This window comes from Rhinolophus ferrumequinum, chromosome 3 (genome assembly GCF_004115265.2).
Source record: "Rhinolophus ferrumequinum isolate MPI-CBG mRhiFer1 chromosome 3, mRhiFer1_v1.p, whole genome shotgun sequence".
Classification (NCBI taxonomy): domain Eukaryota; kingdom Metazoa; phylum Chordata; class Mammalia; order Chiroptera; family Rhinolophidae; genus Rhinolophus; species Rhinolophus ferrumequinum.
The window spans coordinates 77,840,655-77,858,058 of NC_046286.1; the positions used below are offsets into that span (position 1 = coordinate 77,840,655).

Consider the following 17,404-nt stretch of genomic DNA (forward strand, 5'->3'; position numbering starts at 1 on the left):
CTGCTTCTTTCTTTTACCCTCATAACTGTAGATCTGCACTAGAGTTCACTTCTTAGCTCTCATTTCTATAGAAGAGGTGCCAAGGGAAGAGACTGAGAAATATCAGCCATGGTAGTGAGAGGTCTAGTGGTAGTTCGAGTTCACAATACACATCTGTGATTTTTTTTTTAATTTGGCAATTCTGTGCTTTTAATCGCACTTGCCTTTCAGGTTTGCCTCCTAAAGGGAAGAAAGCTTGGTGCTGGGCATCCTACCTGGAAGAGGAAAAGGCCGTGGCAGTGCCAGCGAAGCTGTTCAAGGAGGTATGGGCCCTTTCGGAAACCATTGTCTGTAAGGGCCCCGGAGTTGCATGTTGGTCTGGAGTTAATATTGTGCTTTCCACTGTCTGTTTGAAATGGGACTTGGGGTAATTTCTCAAGCGTACTGTTTTTCATGCGTGGACGTACGTGGAGAGTTACCTCGGAGGGCAGCTAGCATTAATATATGCACACCTTCCTGCGTGCCACGTGCCTGGGCACACACCGACACATACGCTCTTTTCTCCCAACACGTACCAGGCTTTCACTCAAATTCAGAGGGATCCTTCCACTACTAAAACACTGGTAGGTAAAGAAACACTGGAATGAAGTTTCATGTCAGTATCATGACTTTGGAAGAATACAAATGAATTACTGAGGTTCACATACTATCACAAAAAAATCTTAAAAAGGGTTACTGTATTATTTTAGCTATAAAAAAATATTTTATCATAAGTGATTTAAAATCAGTTAAAAATACAGACACTAACTGTCGTCTAGGTAGGAGCTGCTGCCTCTAGTCTAAAACGGGTCAGTAAACTTTCTAGAAAGGGCCGGAGAGTAAACATTTTTAGTCTTTGTGGGGCATCTGGTCTCAGTTGCAACAACTCAACTCTGTTGTTGTAATGAAAGCAGCTGTAAACAATATATAAACGAATGGACATGGCTGTAGTCCAGTAAAACTTGAATTACATCATCAGGTAGTAGATTGTGTTTGACCTACAGACTATAGTTTACTGACTCCTGGTTTAAATTATTTAATTCTATTTAATCATGGTATATAATAAATCTGCCATTGATACCTTGTTATATATGTAGGAACATAGGGAGTTTTTTTTAAAGTGATGGATAGTGAATGTTGTAAGGATGAGTACATCTACACTAAGCATATTTAATTTAAAAATAATAATTATTACATAGGAACTTGTTACTATATAATTGTTTTCTGTAACTTTGGTCCTTTGAACAATAGACTTTTACATTTTTAAAAAAGTTTAAATACAGTTAATTACTTGACTCAGTACTACATTCAACATGTATTTCAAAACATAAAAGTACCAGAAGAATATGAACTATGATCCTCAGAGCCCTGTCCTCCAGGTCCCAGGTTTGCCTCTACTGAAGTTGTTACTAATTCTTATATTCCCTTCCTAGAAAATTATATGTACAGATAAGCAATATGTATACAAATATCTTCTCCCCCCTCTTAAACCAGATGGTAATATGTCACACATACTGTTTTGGATTTTGCTGTTTTTGTTTAACTTAGTTTGGAAATCATTCTATCTCAGTTTGTCATTTCCTTATTATCAATGCATAATATTCCATCTTATGTCTGTTCCATAATAATTTAAACTGCTCCCTATTGATTGACATATATGTGTCATACAGTATATGCATGTGCCGTTTATATGTCAGTTGACATATTATCAACAGGGAGCAGCTGAAATGATTATAGATCAGACTTACGTGAATACCATATGTATATAATGAAATGTATGTGTGTATATATATATGTGTGTATATATATGTGTATATATATATATATACACAGATCTTTCGTCATATAAATGTTTTAGTGAATAACCTTGTATACCTGTCATTCTGCACATATACGGGTATCTCTGTTGGATAATTTCCTTGCATTGTTGAGTCAAAGAGGATGTTTTCTTTATAGATATGATGAGATTGCTAGAGGCTGTACCAGTTTATATCCCTCCTAGTGATAGATGTATGTGTCTATTTCCCTAGAGCCTTGCCAACACAGTGTTACCAACTTTCTGGTTTTTACCAGTCTGATAGGTGAAATGTATTTTAGTGTAATTTTACTTTGTATGGCTCTTATGGGCGAGGTTGAGCATCTTTTCAAATATGTGAGACATTTACGTTTCCTTTTCTGTGACCTGTTTATATTTTTTGTCCTTTTTCCATTGACTCCTTTAAAATTTTTAAGTTATTTATGAGTAGGTATTTATTTGGTTAAATAGTCTATTTAAGAATGGTAACTATTCCTGTTTTTAAAAGATTTTCACGATAAAAATACTAACACTGCTGTCATTTTGCATTGTAGTATCAATCCTTTCCTTATAACAAAAATGGGTTTAAAGTTGGCATGAAATTAGAAGGCGTAGACCCTGAGCACCAGTCGGTGTACTGCGTCCTCACCGTGGCTGAGGTAAGCTCTGCCTTCTCTTCAGTTTTCAATTAAAATGGTGACTGGGGAATTTTAATAATGGAAAAAGGTGCCACTTGTTGAGTGCTTATTACTTAATTCCAGGCATGGTGCTTAGTGTTCTGTGTACATTACCTCCTTTAATCTTTATAAAAACCCTACGCAGGCCATATTTTTCGTCTCCATTCTATAGATGAAGGAAGTGAGGCTCAGAGAGGTAAAGTGAGGTATATAAGGCTACACGGCTTCTAAGTGGTAGAAACCAGGAGTTGACCACAGGTTCGTCTGACTCCATAACCTTTGTCATACTGTGTTCCTTAACACAAGGAACAAATCAACAGATAATTTATGTATTTTTTAATATTTTGAGGTATCTGTGAAACTTTTCAGGAAAAAAATGTCCAAAGCAAATATATATGTTTGTCTAATATATTACTGAGAGCACTTCATAGAATTTATATTTTTTCTCCTGTGCTAGCCTCTGCCCTACTCCCTCCCTTGAGCCTGGGGTGTGTATCCTTTAAAAATTGTCCCCAAAGGAATAAAATGATCTTATGTATTAGCTCTGTTTATCATAGCAATCTTTCAGTGACTTCGTGAATTTGTAAGAAGTTTGGCTTCTATGGAACACAGTAACATCTGATAGCGGGATGATGGCAATCACAGTAAATAATAGTACACAGTTATGTAGAGAGTATCATGGAGCAGATGCTAAGTGCTTTCCGTATATTAATTAACTTATATTAGTTCTCAGAAAAGTTGAGTTTTATGAAAGCATTATGAGGAAGCATATTTAGTAAGTATAGACTGCTTCTGAGAAGCTTAGCTATAAAAGAGAAGGGGATCTTTTTAAGGGGTATATGTTTTAATCCTTGGTTTTGAAAAAGATTTATTTTAGTTTGTCTAGTTTTTATTATTCTGGCAGTAATGTTTTCTCATCCTGAAAACTTCAATGAGTATAAGAGCATATATTACAAAAAATGAAACTCCTTTCCCATCCCCTTCTCTGATTTTATATCCCAGCGATAACAACTCTTAGCAGTTTACTGTGTTCCCTCCAGATGTTTCCTTTCATGTAAAAATATGTACATGTGTATTTTTCTCTTTTTAACATATAAATGGTATCATACATAATATTCTGCAGCTTGCTTTTATGACAGTGTATTTTATGTATTATGTGATACATATTGTTTTTAACTATTGGGTAGTATTCCATTTTACCGAATTGCAGCAATTCTTTTAATTGCTGTCATATTGATGGACAACTGAGTGGTTTTCCTTTTCTCATCATTACAAACAGTGCCCCCATGAGCACTGTTGCAGACACTAAAATTTTTGATGCGTGTTGCTATTTGTGCTCTAGAAATGTTGATCAGTTGTTACATTCTCACCTTACAAATAAATTTTACCAGGTGGTGAATTTGCAAATACGAAATCAGTGAATAGTAAGGATTGACTGTATGTCACTTTTTTTCTTTCAGCCCCAGTCCCTAGAGCAGGTGTAGGTGCAGACTAGGTACATAGTTGGTATAATGGAAGTTTGTCAGCCAGATGTTTTGGGAAGGATGTAGGAGCAACACTTTAAAAATGTTGGCAAGAAAATGTATTAAGGGATTGCTAAAGAAGGCAAGCTCTGGGGGAGGGGCTTTGCTAGGGAGGAAGTAGAAGGATCAATGTGCGATGCTAGAGTTTTCACTGAGATTGAGGAGAAAGGTACTGGGAGTAACCAACTGGGTTAGCAAACTGAATAAGAGGACGTCGTCATAGGACTGGATGTTTAATAGTCGAGAGGCAGTGCAGTTTCTGATGAGACGATATCCACGGAGAGAGTGTTTGAAGTGAAGAGGAAATACGGGGAACCAATGATCCAGGGTGCTGGATGAGCCATCCATGTGCATGGTGGAACTACTCAGGATGGAGAGAGAAAGAGTAAGCCAGGGAGTCTTGCCTGATGAGTGAGAGGAGATGGTTGGGAGGATGGTAAAGACGAGGCGGTGCAGCCATGTAGCACACACCTCAGAGCTGCAGAGTGGAGCTCAGGGCCTAGGAGCGTGGTGTGGCCTGAGGCAGTCAGCCCGCTTGGCCTCGGAGGGATGGAGGATGGGAGAAGGAGCGGCCTCCACTTGAGGGAAGGCTGGAGGGGGAAGAGTTGGTATGCCTTTGAGCAGGAGGTCGAGGATGTAGGAGGCTGTTTACCAAAGAATAGAGCTCCAGAGGCCATAGGGCATAGAGGGGAACAAGGGCGGGGAACACAGGGAGGTTGACTCAAGGGGCAGAAGCTCAGAGGGTGATCCTGAGAGACGAGAAGGATAAATTACTAAAGGGCCTTGTTTCTTAGGCACCGACCAGAGACAAGTGAGTATAAATCAAAATAAGTTTGCCTTGCTCTCAGGCTTCAAGAGAAGCAGTCCCTGAGCTCCTTCTTGGCATGTGGTAGGTGTGGCCATGGGGCAGCTGCCTACCCTTCCTGAGAGATTGTACTTCCAGGCATCCCAGTTTCCATTGCATTTGTGTGTGTGTGGCGGGGGGGGGGGCCGGGGGGCGGTCAGCTCAGTTGTAAATTTCATATATGTACTATACCAATGCATTCTAATTAAAAAAATACTAATATATAAGATAAATATAAAAAGTCCACCATTCCCTTTTTTGCTTCTTCCTTCTCACCTCCACTTTTCAGAAGAAATTATTAATATTTGGCGTACATCCTTCCAGATTTTTTTTACTGTGAGTTTACATCTATATGTACATGTAAGTATATATATAAATGTGTGTATAATACAAATACTTACGTGTTTATATGTGCACACATTAATATATACATACAAACATACACATAAATGCACACATGGACTCAGCACATATATAGTTTTTCTCATAACCTGACTCACCCTGTACAGTTTGTTTTAGAGTACTTTCCATAGCAATAACTGTACAGCTCCCTTTTTATTTTGGCATTGGTAGTTGTCCTGGCTCTGGGCTCTAGTCTCCAGCTTCTTGTTCAGGCTTCAGCAGGGCAAGTGCTCCTGGAGCAGTTAGAGGTCTGGTGTGGTATATGGTTCCACTTGAACACATCTGCTGGGCTAGTGGGAAGAAGATTGAGACGCTGAACTTCTCTCTAAGAGCCCAAGGCAGAGTGTGACCCAGCTGAGACCCCATAAACCCATGTGACCTTTTTAACTCAGAACTTCCCCAAGTGGGGCTCTTTCAGCAGATGTACGGCCTCACCTTTCAGCGTGTGTTACATACAATGAGTGCTTACTGGCATTCCAGGGAGCCTGTCTTATCTGAGTATGAACTGGGGAGGCTTTTCATTCTGCCAACCCAGCTACTGGTGGGGAGGAGACTCTGTTGACTTCTCTCTGTGTCTGTAGCAGCCTCGGCCTGGCTGGATATCACCTTTATAAAGGACAGGCAGCCAGCAGGCAGACAGTGTAAATACAGCAGGGCATCCATCCCGGGACTCTGCAGGAGCTGAGCGCCCTGTGCTGGGCTAGCTGCTTCGCTGCCGGCTCTCCTTGGTGCTTGTTTGATACAGCGAATGAGAGAGGACGTGTGTACACTGGAAAATTACTTTTCATCTCTTATCCATGTGCTCCTAGTGTACCTGGGGATGATGCCAGAATACCGCAGCTCAGCTTATCCCAAAATACATAATAGCCTTTGCCTTTAGATTTTGTTATTTGCTCGCTTGTTTTTGTTGCTATTAATGAGGGTCTTTGATTAACATAAGCTACATCATACTTGATGTCCATGGACACAGATATTCTGGTGTTTTTTCTTTTAGTTTCTTTTGTTTTTTATTAATCAGCCTGGTTTACCTGTTTCAGGTTTGTGGATACCGGGTAAAGCTGCACTTTGATGGATATTCTGATTGCTATGACTTCTGGGTAAATGCAGACGCTCTGGATATTCATCCAGTTGGGTGGTGTGAGAAAACCGGCCATAAGCTTCATCCTCCCAAAGGTATTGTCACTTTTTTAGTTTCATATTTTAAATTAAAAAACCTATTTTCTTATATGTTAATTTGGAATTTTTAAGAATTCAGACTTTATAATGCACATAGGCCCAAATTCGAGCTTATTGTCCATGATGAAAAATATGTTTATTAAAGTGAAAGAAATTTAAAAAGTAGAATCCTATTTAAGAGAATAAACTACGTCCATGTACTTATTGGCATATAAAATGGCATTTGCATGATACTTATTTTGAGTATAAATAAATTTTAGCTTTAGATTTCTATTTTATATATATATATATATATATACTTGAAAAAAACTGATTTGAAAAGTTAGTTCTAACCTGTTTATGCAAATAAATTTATTTACTGATGTTTCACAATGTAGAAAAATCTTGAGAAACTTCACATTGAACTTACAGATCTTAATATTTAGTAGGTTGGAAAGGAGACTATAACACCAAAATTTGGTTTGGGTGGGGCTTAAGCTAATAGCAATTACTTTTTATTAGTGAGTTTTTTATATTACAGTCTGCCATTGATTTTGCCTGTTTCACATTTACACAAAGATACAAGAGTAACAGATACCATCTTTTCCAGTCCATCCCTAATGTACTTAATAATATCTTACTCCCTTTTCAGCTATTATGTTCAGTTTTGTTTACTTGCTATCAAACATCCAGGTTACTAGTTTGATATTTTTGGCCTGTCTCAGGGCTATTGTTTTTTAATGGACTTTCCATCCTTTGGTTTTAAGTGAGAAATCAATGGTAGAATGGTATTTTCAGGTGGCTGAAGGATTAAACAAAAACACATAGACACATGTGGGTGAAAAAGAAAATGTATAAGCCATTGTATACGTTGACCTCTTATATATGGTGAATTATCAGCTGTTCTTTTCATGTTGCCTTCTGGACTTCAATGGAAGTAGAAGAGAGCACCTGAGCAGATAAAATAATATGTTCAATTTTCCTTTTTAAGGACGTGTTTGCTTTAACAATATTAAACATTAAATTGTGAAAATTAAGGCAAGGATATTTCCATTTTCTACACAGTGAAACATCAGTAATTTGCTAGCATGCTTACTTCATAAATCTTGACTTGTCATTCTTGTGGTGATAGGCCAAAAAGATTTTATCTGTTTTATTACTGTTTTCTCCAGCTTCCCACTTGTTCTTACAAGTTAGCCTCCCAAAATAGAACAGATGAAGGTAAAATAAAGAATTTGGCTACTCTAGCTCACTAGTCTACTGCTAAAGAATTCTGCCTAAATACTGATAAAAATGTCCTGGTAATAAAAGGAAGCACACCTGAGTATAATATGTATTTGTTTCCTTACACCTTTTATTTATATCCATTGCCATTCATTCAGAATTAAAAAAAATAATACAGTTAGTTGAAAATAAACACAGCCTGTGTATAGAAATTCATAGTTTTGAATTATGATTTAACTTGTTCAAAAAATTACTTGATGCCATGGTTTTGGCATGTTTGTTATAGATGAAAGTGGGAATAGAAAACTAAGGGTGAGATATTTTGATATCTTACTGTTGGTATGTGCTTACCCTAGGTTATAAAGAAGAAGAATTTAATTGGCAGACCTATCTTAAGACATGCAAAGCTCAAGCTGCTCCCAAGTCATTATTTGAAAATCAGAATATAGTAAGTATACCAAAATGCTTTTTTTTCAAAGGAAGTGGCTTTTGTGCGTGTTTCATAGGATAAATGACAAGTGGTAACAAGAAGCTATAACAAATTTTATTGCTTTCGTAGAGTACTCTTATCTTAATTAAACTTGAAAATTAGCTTAAAACCTTCATATCTATTTTATAGCTGTATCATGGTTGTGTTTTTTTATTGCATGGTAGAAGGCAACATAGTACAAAATGCAGGTGCAATTTACAATTAAGGTGCATAAAAAATTAAATTGACTGGGATATTTTATTGTTAGTGTTGTTTGTTTAGGAGTGCTGTTCAGATGTGGTCCACATAGTGAGGTGAATGTAGACTGTTTAAGATTTGTGTGCTAGAGACTATGATTTACTTGCACTCCAGCTTCTAGCTTTATTTGCAGTATAAGAGAAGCATAGTCTCAATGTGTCTGTGTGTGTGTTTTCTACTTCTTGACCTGTATGACCACATTACCACTGTCCATTACCTTTGGCATCTCTGAGGAGGCCTGATGCCTCACGGTGTTCTTCCTGGTCCAAGTTCTGATCAAATTGTAAAGAACAGAAAACAAGCAGGTAGAAAACCAAAATGTTATCTGTGTCATGGATAAGGGCTCAGCTGGAGTACATGCATGGCGTATATTTGCTGACAAATGAGCTTTTTGATTTTGAGCCCTAGAATTAAAGAGATTTACTGGCCCTCCCTGCCTCACCACCCAAGCCCAGGAGTAATAGACCAGGGAATATGTACCTCCTGCAAGGACAGAGCTTCCCTCCAGAAGAGCATAGTGGAAACTATGCACCCTGTAGTCCAGCTTACTCTTAAGAGTATGACCAGTTCCTTCTTCCGTCCGTATTCACCAGTCAGGTAACAGTGAGTGAGAATGTAGGAAAAGGCAGTAATGTTTCAATAACAGTCCCTCCAACTGGAAATAAATATCAGGAGTGGGGGGGGGGAACCTCACCTACTTTAAATATCCTCCATTTGGGAAATGATTTTAACCAGTTGTATTGAGCATCAGTCTAATGGCTAAAAGTTTCTCTGATCAAATTGAACATAAGTCAAGTCAAATTAGAGAAACTAAGAGAGGTGTGTGTGTATGTGTGTTTAGGTAGCTAATAGAGATAAAATGAGCTAGGTTAATATTTTAAAATATCTTAATTGAGAGGATAGCTTAGTTGCTGAAATGTAAATACTGCATTGTCAGTAGGTATTATTCTCTGTCAAGACAAGGGAGGAAGGCTAGTTAAGTGGAAAACTCTGGCCTGCTGTTGCTGCTCCAGGTTTCCTAATCCCTGACTGGATTTCAGATAAAGAATTCAGTCAGGGTTGATTAACTACCTTCAACCATCTTCCTAAATTTTGTGCTTTGCTAGCATACAACTTAATCTTGGGCTGTGTGTTTGGCATCTAAGAATAAATTAATTTTTATATTTCTAGGTTCCTCTACCTCAGACTACTCAAATTTATGGTCAGAACCCTAATAAATAATTTCAGGACTTAAATGAATAGTAAAGGTGTCTTTGTAGCTTTAGTGACTGCTCCTTAAATTCAGACCGGACTTAATTCTAACATATTCAGTGAGGTACACGGTTATTTACATTTTTGTAATGATAGCAGTATAATTATAGTAAAAAGAGACAGCATCTATTTTGCTTAAAATAAATAAAATAGTATCTGTATACTTCAGTCTGGACAGAAGGATTTTTTTAACAGCAGAAATGACTAGTGTATTGTGATTGGCATAACTGATATCCAAGTACACTTCTCTGAGATTAAGATATTTTTTTTCACAAAAGATTGTAAGGAATGCTTACATCTTACTGCACCTCAAGCACTAAATCTTACTGAACTTTAATTGTGTTAGTTCCATGTCCCAAATGGCTGATAATCTGTGGATTTCCTTATATTACAAAACTATTTTGAATGGCTGTATATAATAACAGCCACTTCTTGTGGTTGTGAATAATATCTGTAGTGTTAAATAAAAGTTTTAATAATTTGCAGCCTTTTGTTTATGAAGATGACCTACTTTCAGTAGAGTACTCTTCTGAGAGATCTTTTTAGAAGTGGGAGTGAATTTGTAGTGACTCATACACATTTTTAACTTGATTAATGGCATATTTTGTGTGAAATAATGTTCATTGTTAAGCCTAGAGTCAAGGAAAAGAAAAACAGAAAGTGAACTATATGGTGAATAAAACTTGCCTAACTAGTATAGACATCTAACTAACGTACTAAAACACGTGTTAATATTAATTAAACTCTGTAAGGGTGTTTTAGTTTTGAGTTCCAGATAGTTGATTGGGTGTAGCAACAGGGCATTTTTCTTACTGTTGCTGGTTGGAAAGTGACCCTGTTGTAAAACTGGTGTATGATTTTTAAATTATGTGAATACAGTTGATGGATGCCAGGCCTTCAAGCAGAGGTACAAAGAGGGTGCAGGTCTTGCTGTTAAGTGTGTACTTATCTCTAATTAAATCTGTATGTTTCATAGACAGTGATCCCATCAGGCTTTCGAGTTGGAATGAAGCTTGAAGCTGTAGACAAAAAGAACCCTGCATTTATCTGTGTTGCTACGGTAACAGATATGGTGGACAATCGTTTCCTGGTACATTTTGACAACTGGGATGAGAGCTATGACTATTGGTGAGACATTTTCCATTGCTGTGGGCTTTCTCTAATTTAGTGCTTATCCAAGTAAACCAGGTACATGGTTAAAAACAATTATAATGCAAAGCTTGTAATAGAAAAGAATAGTGCTGCCTCACTCTTTTCCATTTCAGATTTTTAACCTTTTACCTGTTGGAAGCCATTTGCTATTGAGATTCAAAAAATGCTTTGAATTATATGTTATATATGATTTTCACAGAATTTTGTTTTTGTAGATAAGTAATTCCATGATTGCATCACAGAGTCAGGTACTTTTGAACATTTGGTGTGTTTTTCCCTAGCTTTTCTCTGCAAAGCACAATTTTTCCACATAGGATATCTCTTTTAATTCATTTTGCAGTAAAAACATTTATTGAGATATAGACCATTTCAAGCATCTACACAGGGAGAATCCTAGAGTGAGCCTCCTGTAGCTATCACACAGCACCAACAGTTACCAATGTATACCCGCTCGCTCGTCTCCTCTGTATTCCTGCTCCTAACATCCCAACTCCGGGATCGTTTTGAAGCAAATTCCAGATATTTTGTTTCCAGATATGTTTCATCTGTGAATGTTTCAGCATCTTCTAAAGACAGTTTGTTGTTTTTTTCCCCAAACATATAATGTATGTGCTATAATAGTATTGACATACTTACACATTTTTCCCAATTGTCTTGTGTTTTGTTTTTGTTTGTTTGTTTGATGATTTTAGGTCCAAAGAAGGTGCATACTTTGTGATTGCTTTGATGGGTCTCTTGATCTCTTTTAATTTATAGATTCCTATTCCTCTATATTTTCTTCTGCTTGTAACTATTAAAGAAACCAGGTGGTTACGTCTCCCACAGCCTGGATTCTCTGATTGAATGCTTGTCATATTGCTTACCATGGTCTTCTGTTCTTCATATTCCCTGTAAATTGGTAGTTTTGTTTCATTTAAAATTATCCTTATCTTGAGTGAGTGAATGGATGAGAAAACTAAATCTAAAAATACTGTAAAGTCTGTCCCTTATGGATCACACATGTGTCTCCCCTCCTGTGTTTGATGTGCTGTGATGATGGCAGTACCAGTGTGATGGCTTGGCTCTAGTCCTTTTATTAAGAAGAGATATGTTAAAACAATGTTAGAATTTGTTGAAATGACAGCTTTTTGTTTTTAGGATTCTGAATCATTTAGGGTAAATGGTTTTGTTTTTAGTTTTTGCCTGACAAACAAAAAGAGTGAATATTAAAGTTATGTTTGTGGTCTTAAAAGTATTACATGGTTTTAAAAGTATAAGTTGCTTATTTGGCATGATATGTATTTCCTTTAAAACATAACTTCTGGGAAATAGTAATGCGGAAGTGTAGAGGAATTTGTCAGTCACTTTTCTTTGATGCCAAATGTCTAGAGAATAGGAAGGATCTTGTTCTTTTTCAGAAAGAGAAGAGAAAAAACATCTTTTAGCTCTGACTTTGTACTTTTATGAGCACAAAATAATTATTTTTAGGATGCAGTGTACTTTGAAGATTAACTTATATTTTTAACTATTGACATGAAATTATATATTTTTAATTGTTAGGAAAAGAATAGTGCATTCTCTTCAATATGCAATTAAGGCACATTGAAAATTGTTAAGTGCACTGGAATTTCTCCAGCCTTATTAAATATTATGTTCTTTGATCTTTGAGTTTTGGAACTTTTTTCCTGCATAAATTACTAACGTAGGTATGTAATTGAGGTTACAAATTGGACTACCTTTCCCAATTTAAAATAGTTTGGAAATGAGATTTTTTTTTCCTTTGAATTAGATAGTGATCTTACGTCTTTTTACCTTAGTAGGAATTTAAACACGCACACACACACACTTGTGGTACTACATGTTTAATTGCAATAAAACATTTCTTCTTTTCAAAGAGGGACACTGTATAGGATTTAACTGTATGTAAGATTGAAGTAGTTTTTTATGAAAGGAAAATAGTATCTATTATAATAAAAATCGGTTTACCTCTGGGTTTCCTCTGTGCTTTTGTTACTGGTAACTGTTTACTTCTGTTTCTTGACTTAGGAATAATCCTAAATATCCCAGGATATTGGAATAGAAAGGACTTTCAAGATGTGGGAAGGAAAGTAAGGGTGCCCTGTCCTCTGAGAGCAGTGTCCTCTTTCCTTCATCGTCTGGCTGCCTGGGGGCTGGGCTGCACCTAACTCTACAGGAGGAGTTACCCTCCCTTCTCCCCCAGGCACTGGGTGAATGAGTTTGCAGTTTCCATCTTTGAATTTCAATGTGGTGTCCCAGTGAGTCAGGCTGAAAAATCTAGTCAAGATCTAGGAAACAAATCTTTACAAAAGAGAAGCACTGAGTTAATGAATTAGAACAAACCTGGGGCTGGGGCCTTTTACTGAGTGTATTTACGTCTGCTGCCAACTTTATTTTTAGAGATGGAGCTCTTTTACATTTATAAATTGAGAGTAATAGTGATTTTATATGTTTTCCCAAGATAATGTTGAAAAGTTTTCAGTGTGTTGTCAATGTCCTAGAGCAATGACAAAGTTAATAGGTTTCTCATTATCTGTCACATTTGGGAAGCACCCTTTGGTGGAGGTGAGGAGTTATACAGATGAAAGGAGCCTAGGTAACTGCACTTCAGCCCTGAGGGGCTGGGGTCTGAGGAGGGAAAGAAAAACACCCCTGCCTCTGGGCTGTGTAGCGAACAGCTTCAGGGTAGATCGATGGTGGTTAGTGCTTAATTATTAGAACCAACTGCTTGCTGTCTATAGTGGCACACCGAAGTTAAGACTGACTGATATAGGGGCTAAAAAAATGAATACTTTTCCTCCCACATTCTAAGTTCTTCTAGCAGCACTAATAATCAAAATTAACAGAGGCAGATTCACAGGTGAAAATCAAATATTTTAATACATGCACATGGGGGAATTCACATAAACACGACAATTCCAGAGATAGTGAGGCAAGATTGAGTATATAAAACATTTTGGACAAAGGAAAAGGGGGGGAAAGGGTTTTAGATTTCAGAAGTGAATATGGGCGATTTACTGGTAGTTGAGAAAGCGTGGAACACACGTGTCAGGAAATTTCTTGCTGGGCAACTCAGAAACAATGGGACACAGAGGTAGCTAGCTAACAGGAGCCTGCCTGATGTCCTCTTATTTACCACACTTCATTCAAAGTAGGCTAAGGCAGCATCCTAAGACTTCCTTCCTGAAGCAGTTTTCTGCCTGAATCTCTTGGGCGGGAAAGGGGGAGGGTCAAAGTTTCTTTCTGAAGCTTGTTTCTTAATAAACAGCTTAAAATCTATCCTAAAAAGCAGCTTCAGGGTAGCAAAATTTTTGTTCCCTTCACTGATTCACTGAAGGGTTCTTGGGGAAGGCTTCTTGGACGACATGGGATTTGTGCTGGACAATGAAGAATAAGAATCCGTAATTAGATGTTGGGATGGAATGTTCCAGGCCAAGGAAAGCACTTGCTTTTGTTTAAGCCTGGGGTGGGGATTGGGGGCCAAACAAGGGTGTGTTTTGGGGAGTGGCAGCCAGTCTATTTAGTAAGTGACTTAACGCTTCTAAGCTTTAGTTACCCTGTTACAAGAAGAGTTAATAACTGGCATAGGGTGATGTGAGGATTGAAAAAAAGTTTTAGAAGCAAAAACCAATTTGCGAAAGGTTAAAGAGATGACTGTAAGGGACGTCAAGCAGTGAAGCTTGGCCCTGAAGGTGCAAGTGGATTATTGCTTGAGAGAGTTTTGAGCTTGGTTTTAGGCCGAAGGAAGAAAGCCACACTGTAGAGGGAGAGTGGAGGTATCTGAGACTGGTGACTTGGGACACCAGTTCCCGGAGGCAGGGCAAACCTTGGGAAGGAGTAAACTCTCCTCTCTCCGCCTGGAGAAAATGAAGAAATGAAAGGAAAACTGACACTAGGGTAATGAGATGGCATCGTCTTTATCTTTTCCAAGTACTCACTGTGTTCGTGAAAGTTGGGTTTTAAGCTTGAAAAAGATGAATAATATTAAAAACAGCTACTGTGAGAAATGGGATTGCAGATGAACTAGGGACAAAATGGAGAACTAGATCACTTAGCCTGACGAGGTTCAGGGTTTAGTGGTAACACACAGTGATGGAGGCCCTGAAGTTAGTTAGCACCTGGTGGAAACCAGGAAAGTAGGGGACTGGATAGTAAGTTGTCAGAGTCATCACGCTCTTGATGTAGGGAGTAGGATAAGCCACGTGTCCTGTCTTTCTTCAAAGAAACTAAATCATTATTGCTTGAAATGAAGGCTTGGATGTTTTCCTCATATAAGCATCTTGGAACGTTCTTATTTGTCTCTCTGCCTAGATCTGTGGAACCCAGCACGCGTGCATTAGCTTTTTTTAGCTTTAGGCTGTGACTGATAAAACCAGGATCTCTTTCTTTTCAAAGGGAGGGCTTGGTGAAATCACTTAAGCCCTTTGTGTTTCTGTAAAATGAGGATTTTAATGTCTGTTCACTTTATGCTTACAGTATAAACATGGATTTTTCATGAATTATTATCTACCAGTCTAGGTTTGATTGGATCTTAGTAGCCCTCATTCATGAGTAATTTGCACTTACGTATGAAATGGACTTTAAAAAACTTTTTTTTTGAAATGGACTTCTTTGATGACTTACATGAAAATCCAAAAGAAAGAAAGGAGCGGTATAGCGATCCAATGGTTTGCCAAACTTTTTACCATTCACTATTCTTCAATACATTGCTTCTTGGTTCCATTTCTGCTTTTGAACACTAGGTGGGACTAACATGACTTGTGTTACAATAGTAGCAGAAAGGTTTCACAGCCTTCCAACTTCTCAATGAAGCATTGTCTACTTATTGAGAATATAAGTAAACTAGATAAAAATAGGGCTGTTTTTATTTTCTCTATTGAGGTGGCTTCCTTGTTTATTTTAAATGGTGACTTTGATCAATATTTAGATACTATGAAAACCTTGTTATATAAGGTTCAGGCAGAACAGGAATGAATGGCTAAAATAGACTACAGTATTTTCCTTAATTGTAATTTATATAGAAATCCAATTAAATCAAAAGAATTAGTAATGTCTAATGCTATTACGTTAATTACCGTGAGCCTAGCAGATAATTATAAAAAGCACTTGATAGCTGCATTAGATTGGGAAGGAAAAAAATTAAACAAATGTTATACATTCGTTATTTTTTTCATTTTAAATGAGCCCTCTATGAGTTAATATATATAGTGTGGGGAGGTTGGGTAAGAGATGAGTGAATAAAGGAAGGAAGGAATAAACCTTTAATTATAAATTTAAAGGTATTTTCCATTAAAATAATTTTGAGAAAAATCAACGTTAAGTCAGGCTTACATCAACTCACCTTATGTTACTGTTTGGTGTTGTTCATTTAGAAAGGTTGACTTAGAAAGTGATGACTATATGTTAATGTTATTTACTTAGTACTTCTCTTAGAAAGTTCTTTGTTTTTCACCAGAAATCCATCCAGTGTTCTCTTCCTGGCTTTCTACCTTCTAGTTTCCCATCTAGAGGGCTGTATTGAGATTTCCTGATCTTTCAGGATAGACTCAAAAGATCAGGTTAATAGAGCAAGACTAGACTTCTGCGTCCTTCAGACCAACATTTCCCAAACCACGTTCTACAGAACACTGGTGTTCCACATGATGCTAACGGACTGCCCACCAAAGTCATGTTTCACAGTGAAGTATCTTTAAGAAATGCTAAGTTAAACCATTTGAAACTGGTTTGTTTATAGTATAACTCCACAGTCTAATATGCTAATGATATGTTCTGTAAATCGCTTAAGAGGGAGATGTAGCATTTTCCTGAACATTATGACCCTGGTTTTTTGTTTTTTCTTTAAACTTCATTATGCCTACTATCTTTGAGAACACAGATAGAAAATGTTCTGCCAACTTCTTTTTTTCAGATACTAATTGTGACATGCCTCTAGTTGCCTAGCTTTTGTAATACTGTTACAACTACCTTGTAACTGTAATCTCCACTTCCTTATATTGTGTTTGCCTGGCTAAATCCCAACTCTGATTGCATCAACTTTCTGCCTACTGTATGCCTGTGCCTGAGCCGTTGAATACAGCTCGATACACAACAGGCTGATTGGTCTGACTTCACATTCATGACTGCTAACCTCAAGTGGCCCCTTAGTTCTGCCCCAAAATCCTGCGACAGAGCAATTGTCTAGCCCACTAAATTTCACTCCCCCTTTTTTTCCCTCGCATTTCTCACAACCCCTTTCCTATTCTTCTCTCAGCTGATAACCTTGCTTCCTATTTCACTGAGAAGAAGGACACAGTCAGAAGACAAGTCCGCATGCTCCCACCATCTTCTCTGCTGAGTACCTTCCTGATCTCTGCCCAGAGACAGAACCTTCTCGTAATTGTGGGTGACGCACCCCTGCTCCCCTGCACAGGATTCCATTCCCTCTTACCCAGTCAGTTCTCTGTCCTCTGCATCAATAGGTCATCCCTCTCTATTAAATTATTCCTACCAGGACCCAAGCGGGAGAAGGATTTTTGTTTGTTTTGATACCTGTTGTAGCCCTTGCACCTAGAACAGTGCCCTGATCATGGTAGTTGCTCGGCGTGTATTGCTTGAATAAATGAAGTAATATTTCTCATCTTTTTAACAATGTTTTATTTT

At 37.5% G+C, this 17,404-nt stretch overlaps 1 protein-coding gene across 12 annotated transcripts in view; it reads left to right on the forward strand.

Annotated features, from left to right (window-relative positions):
• L3MBTL3 (L3MBTL histone methyl-lysine binding protein 3) overlaps window positions 1-17,404 on the forward strand; it is a 104,280-nt gene that overhangs the window by 35,297 nt on the left and 51,579 nt on the right. For all 12 annotated transcript variants that reach the window (XM_033103399.1, XM_033103393.1, XM_033103403.1 and 9 more), the window contains 5 exons: window positions 211-302; window positions 2,368-2,472; window positions 6,297-6,432; window positions 7,995-8,086; window positions 10,593-10,744. In XM_033103399.1, coding sequence (XP_032959290.1) covers window positions 211-302; window positions 2,368-2,472; window positions 6,297-6,432; window positions 7,995-8,086; window positions 10,593-10,744 — 577 coding nt within the window. The remainder of the gene's footprint in view (window positions 1-210; window positions 303-2,367; window positions 2,473-6,296; window positions 6,433-7,994; window positions 8,087-10,592; window positions 10,745-17,404) is intronic.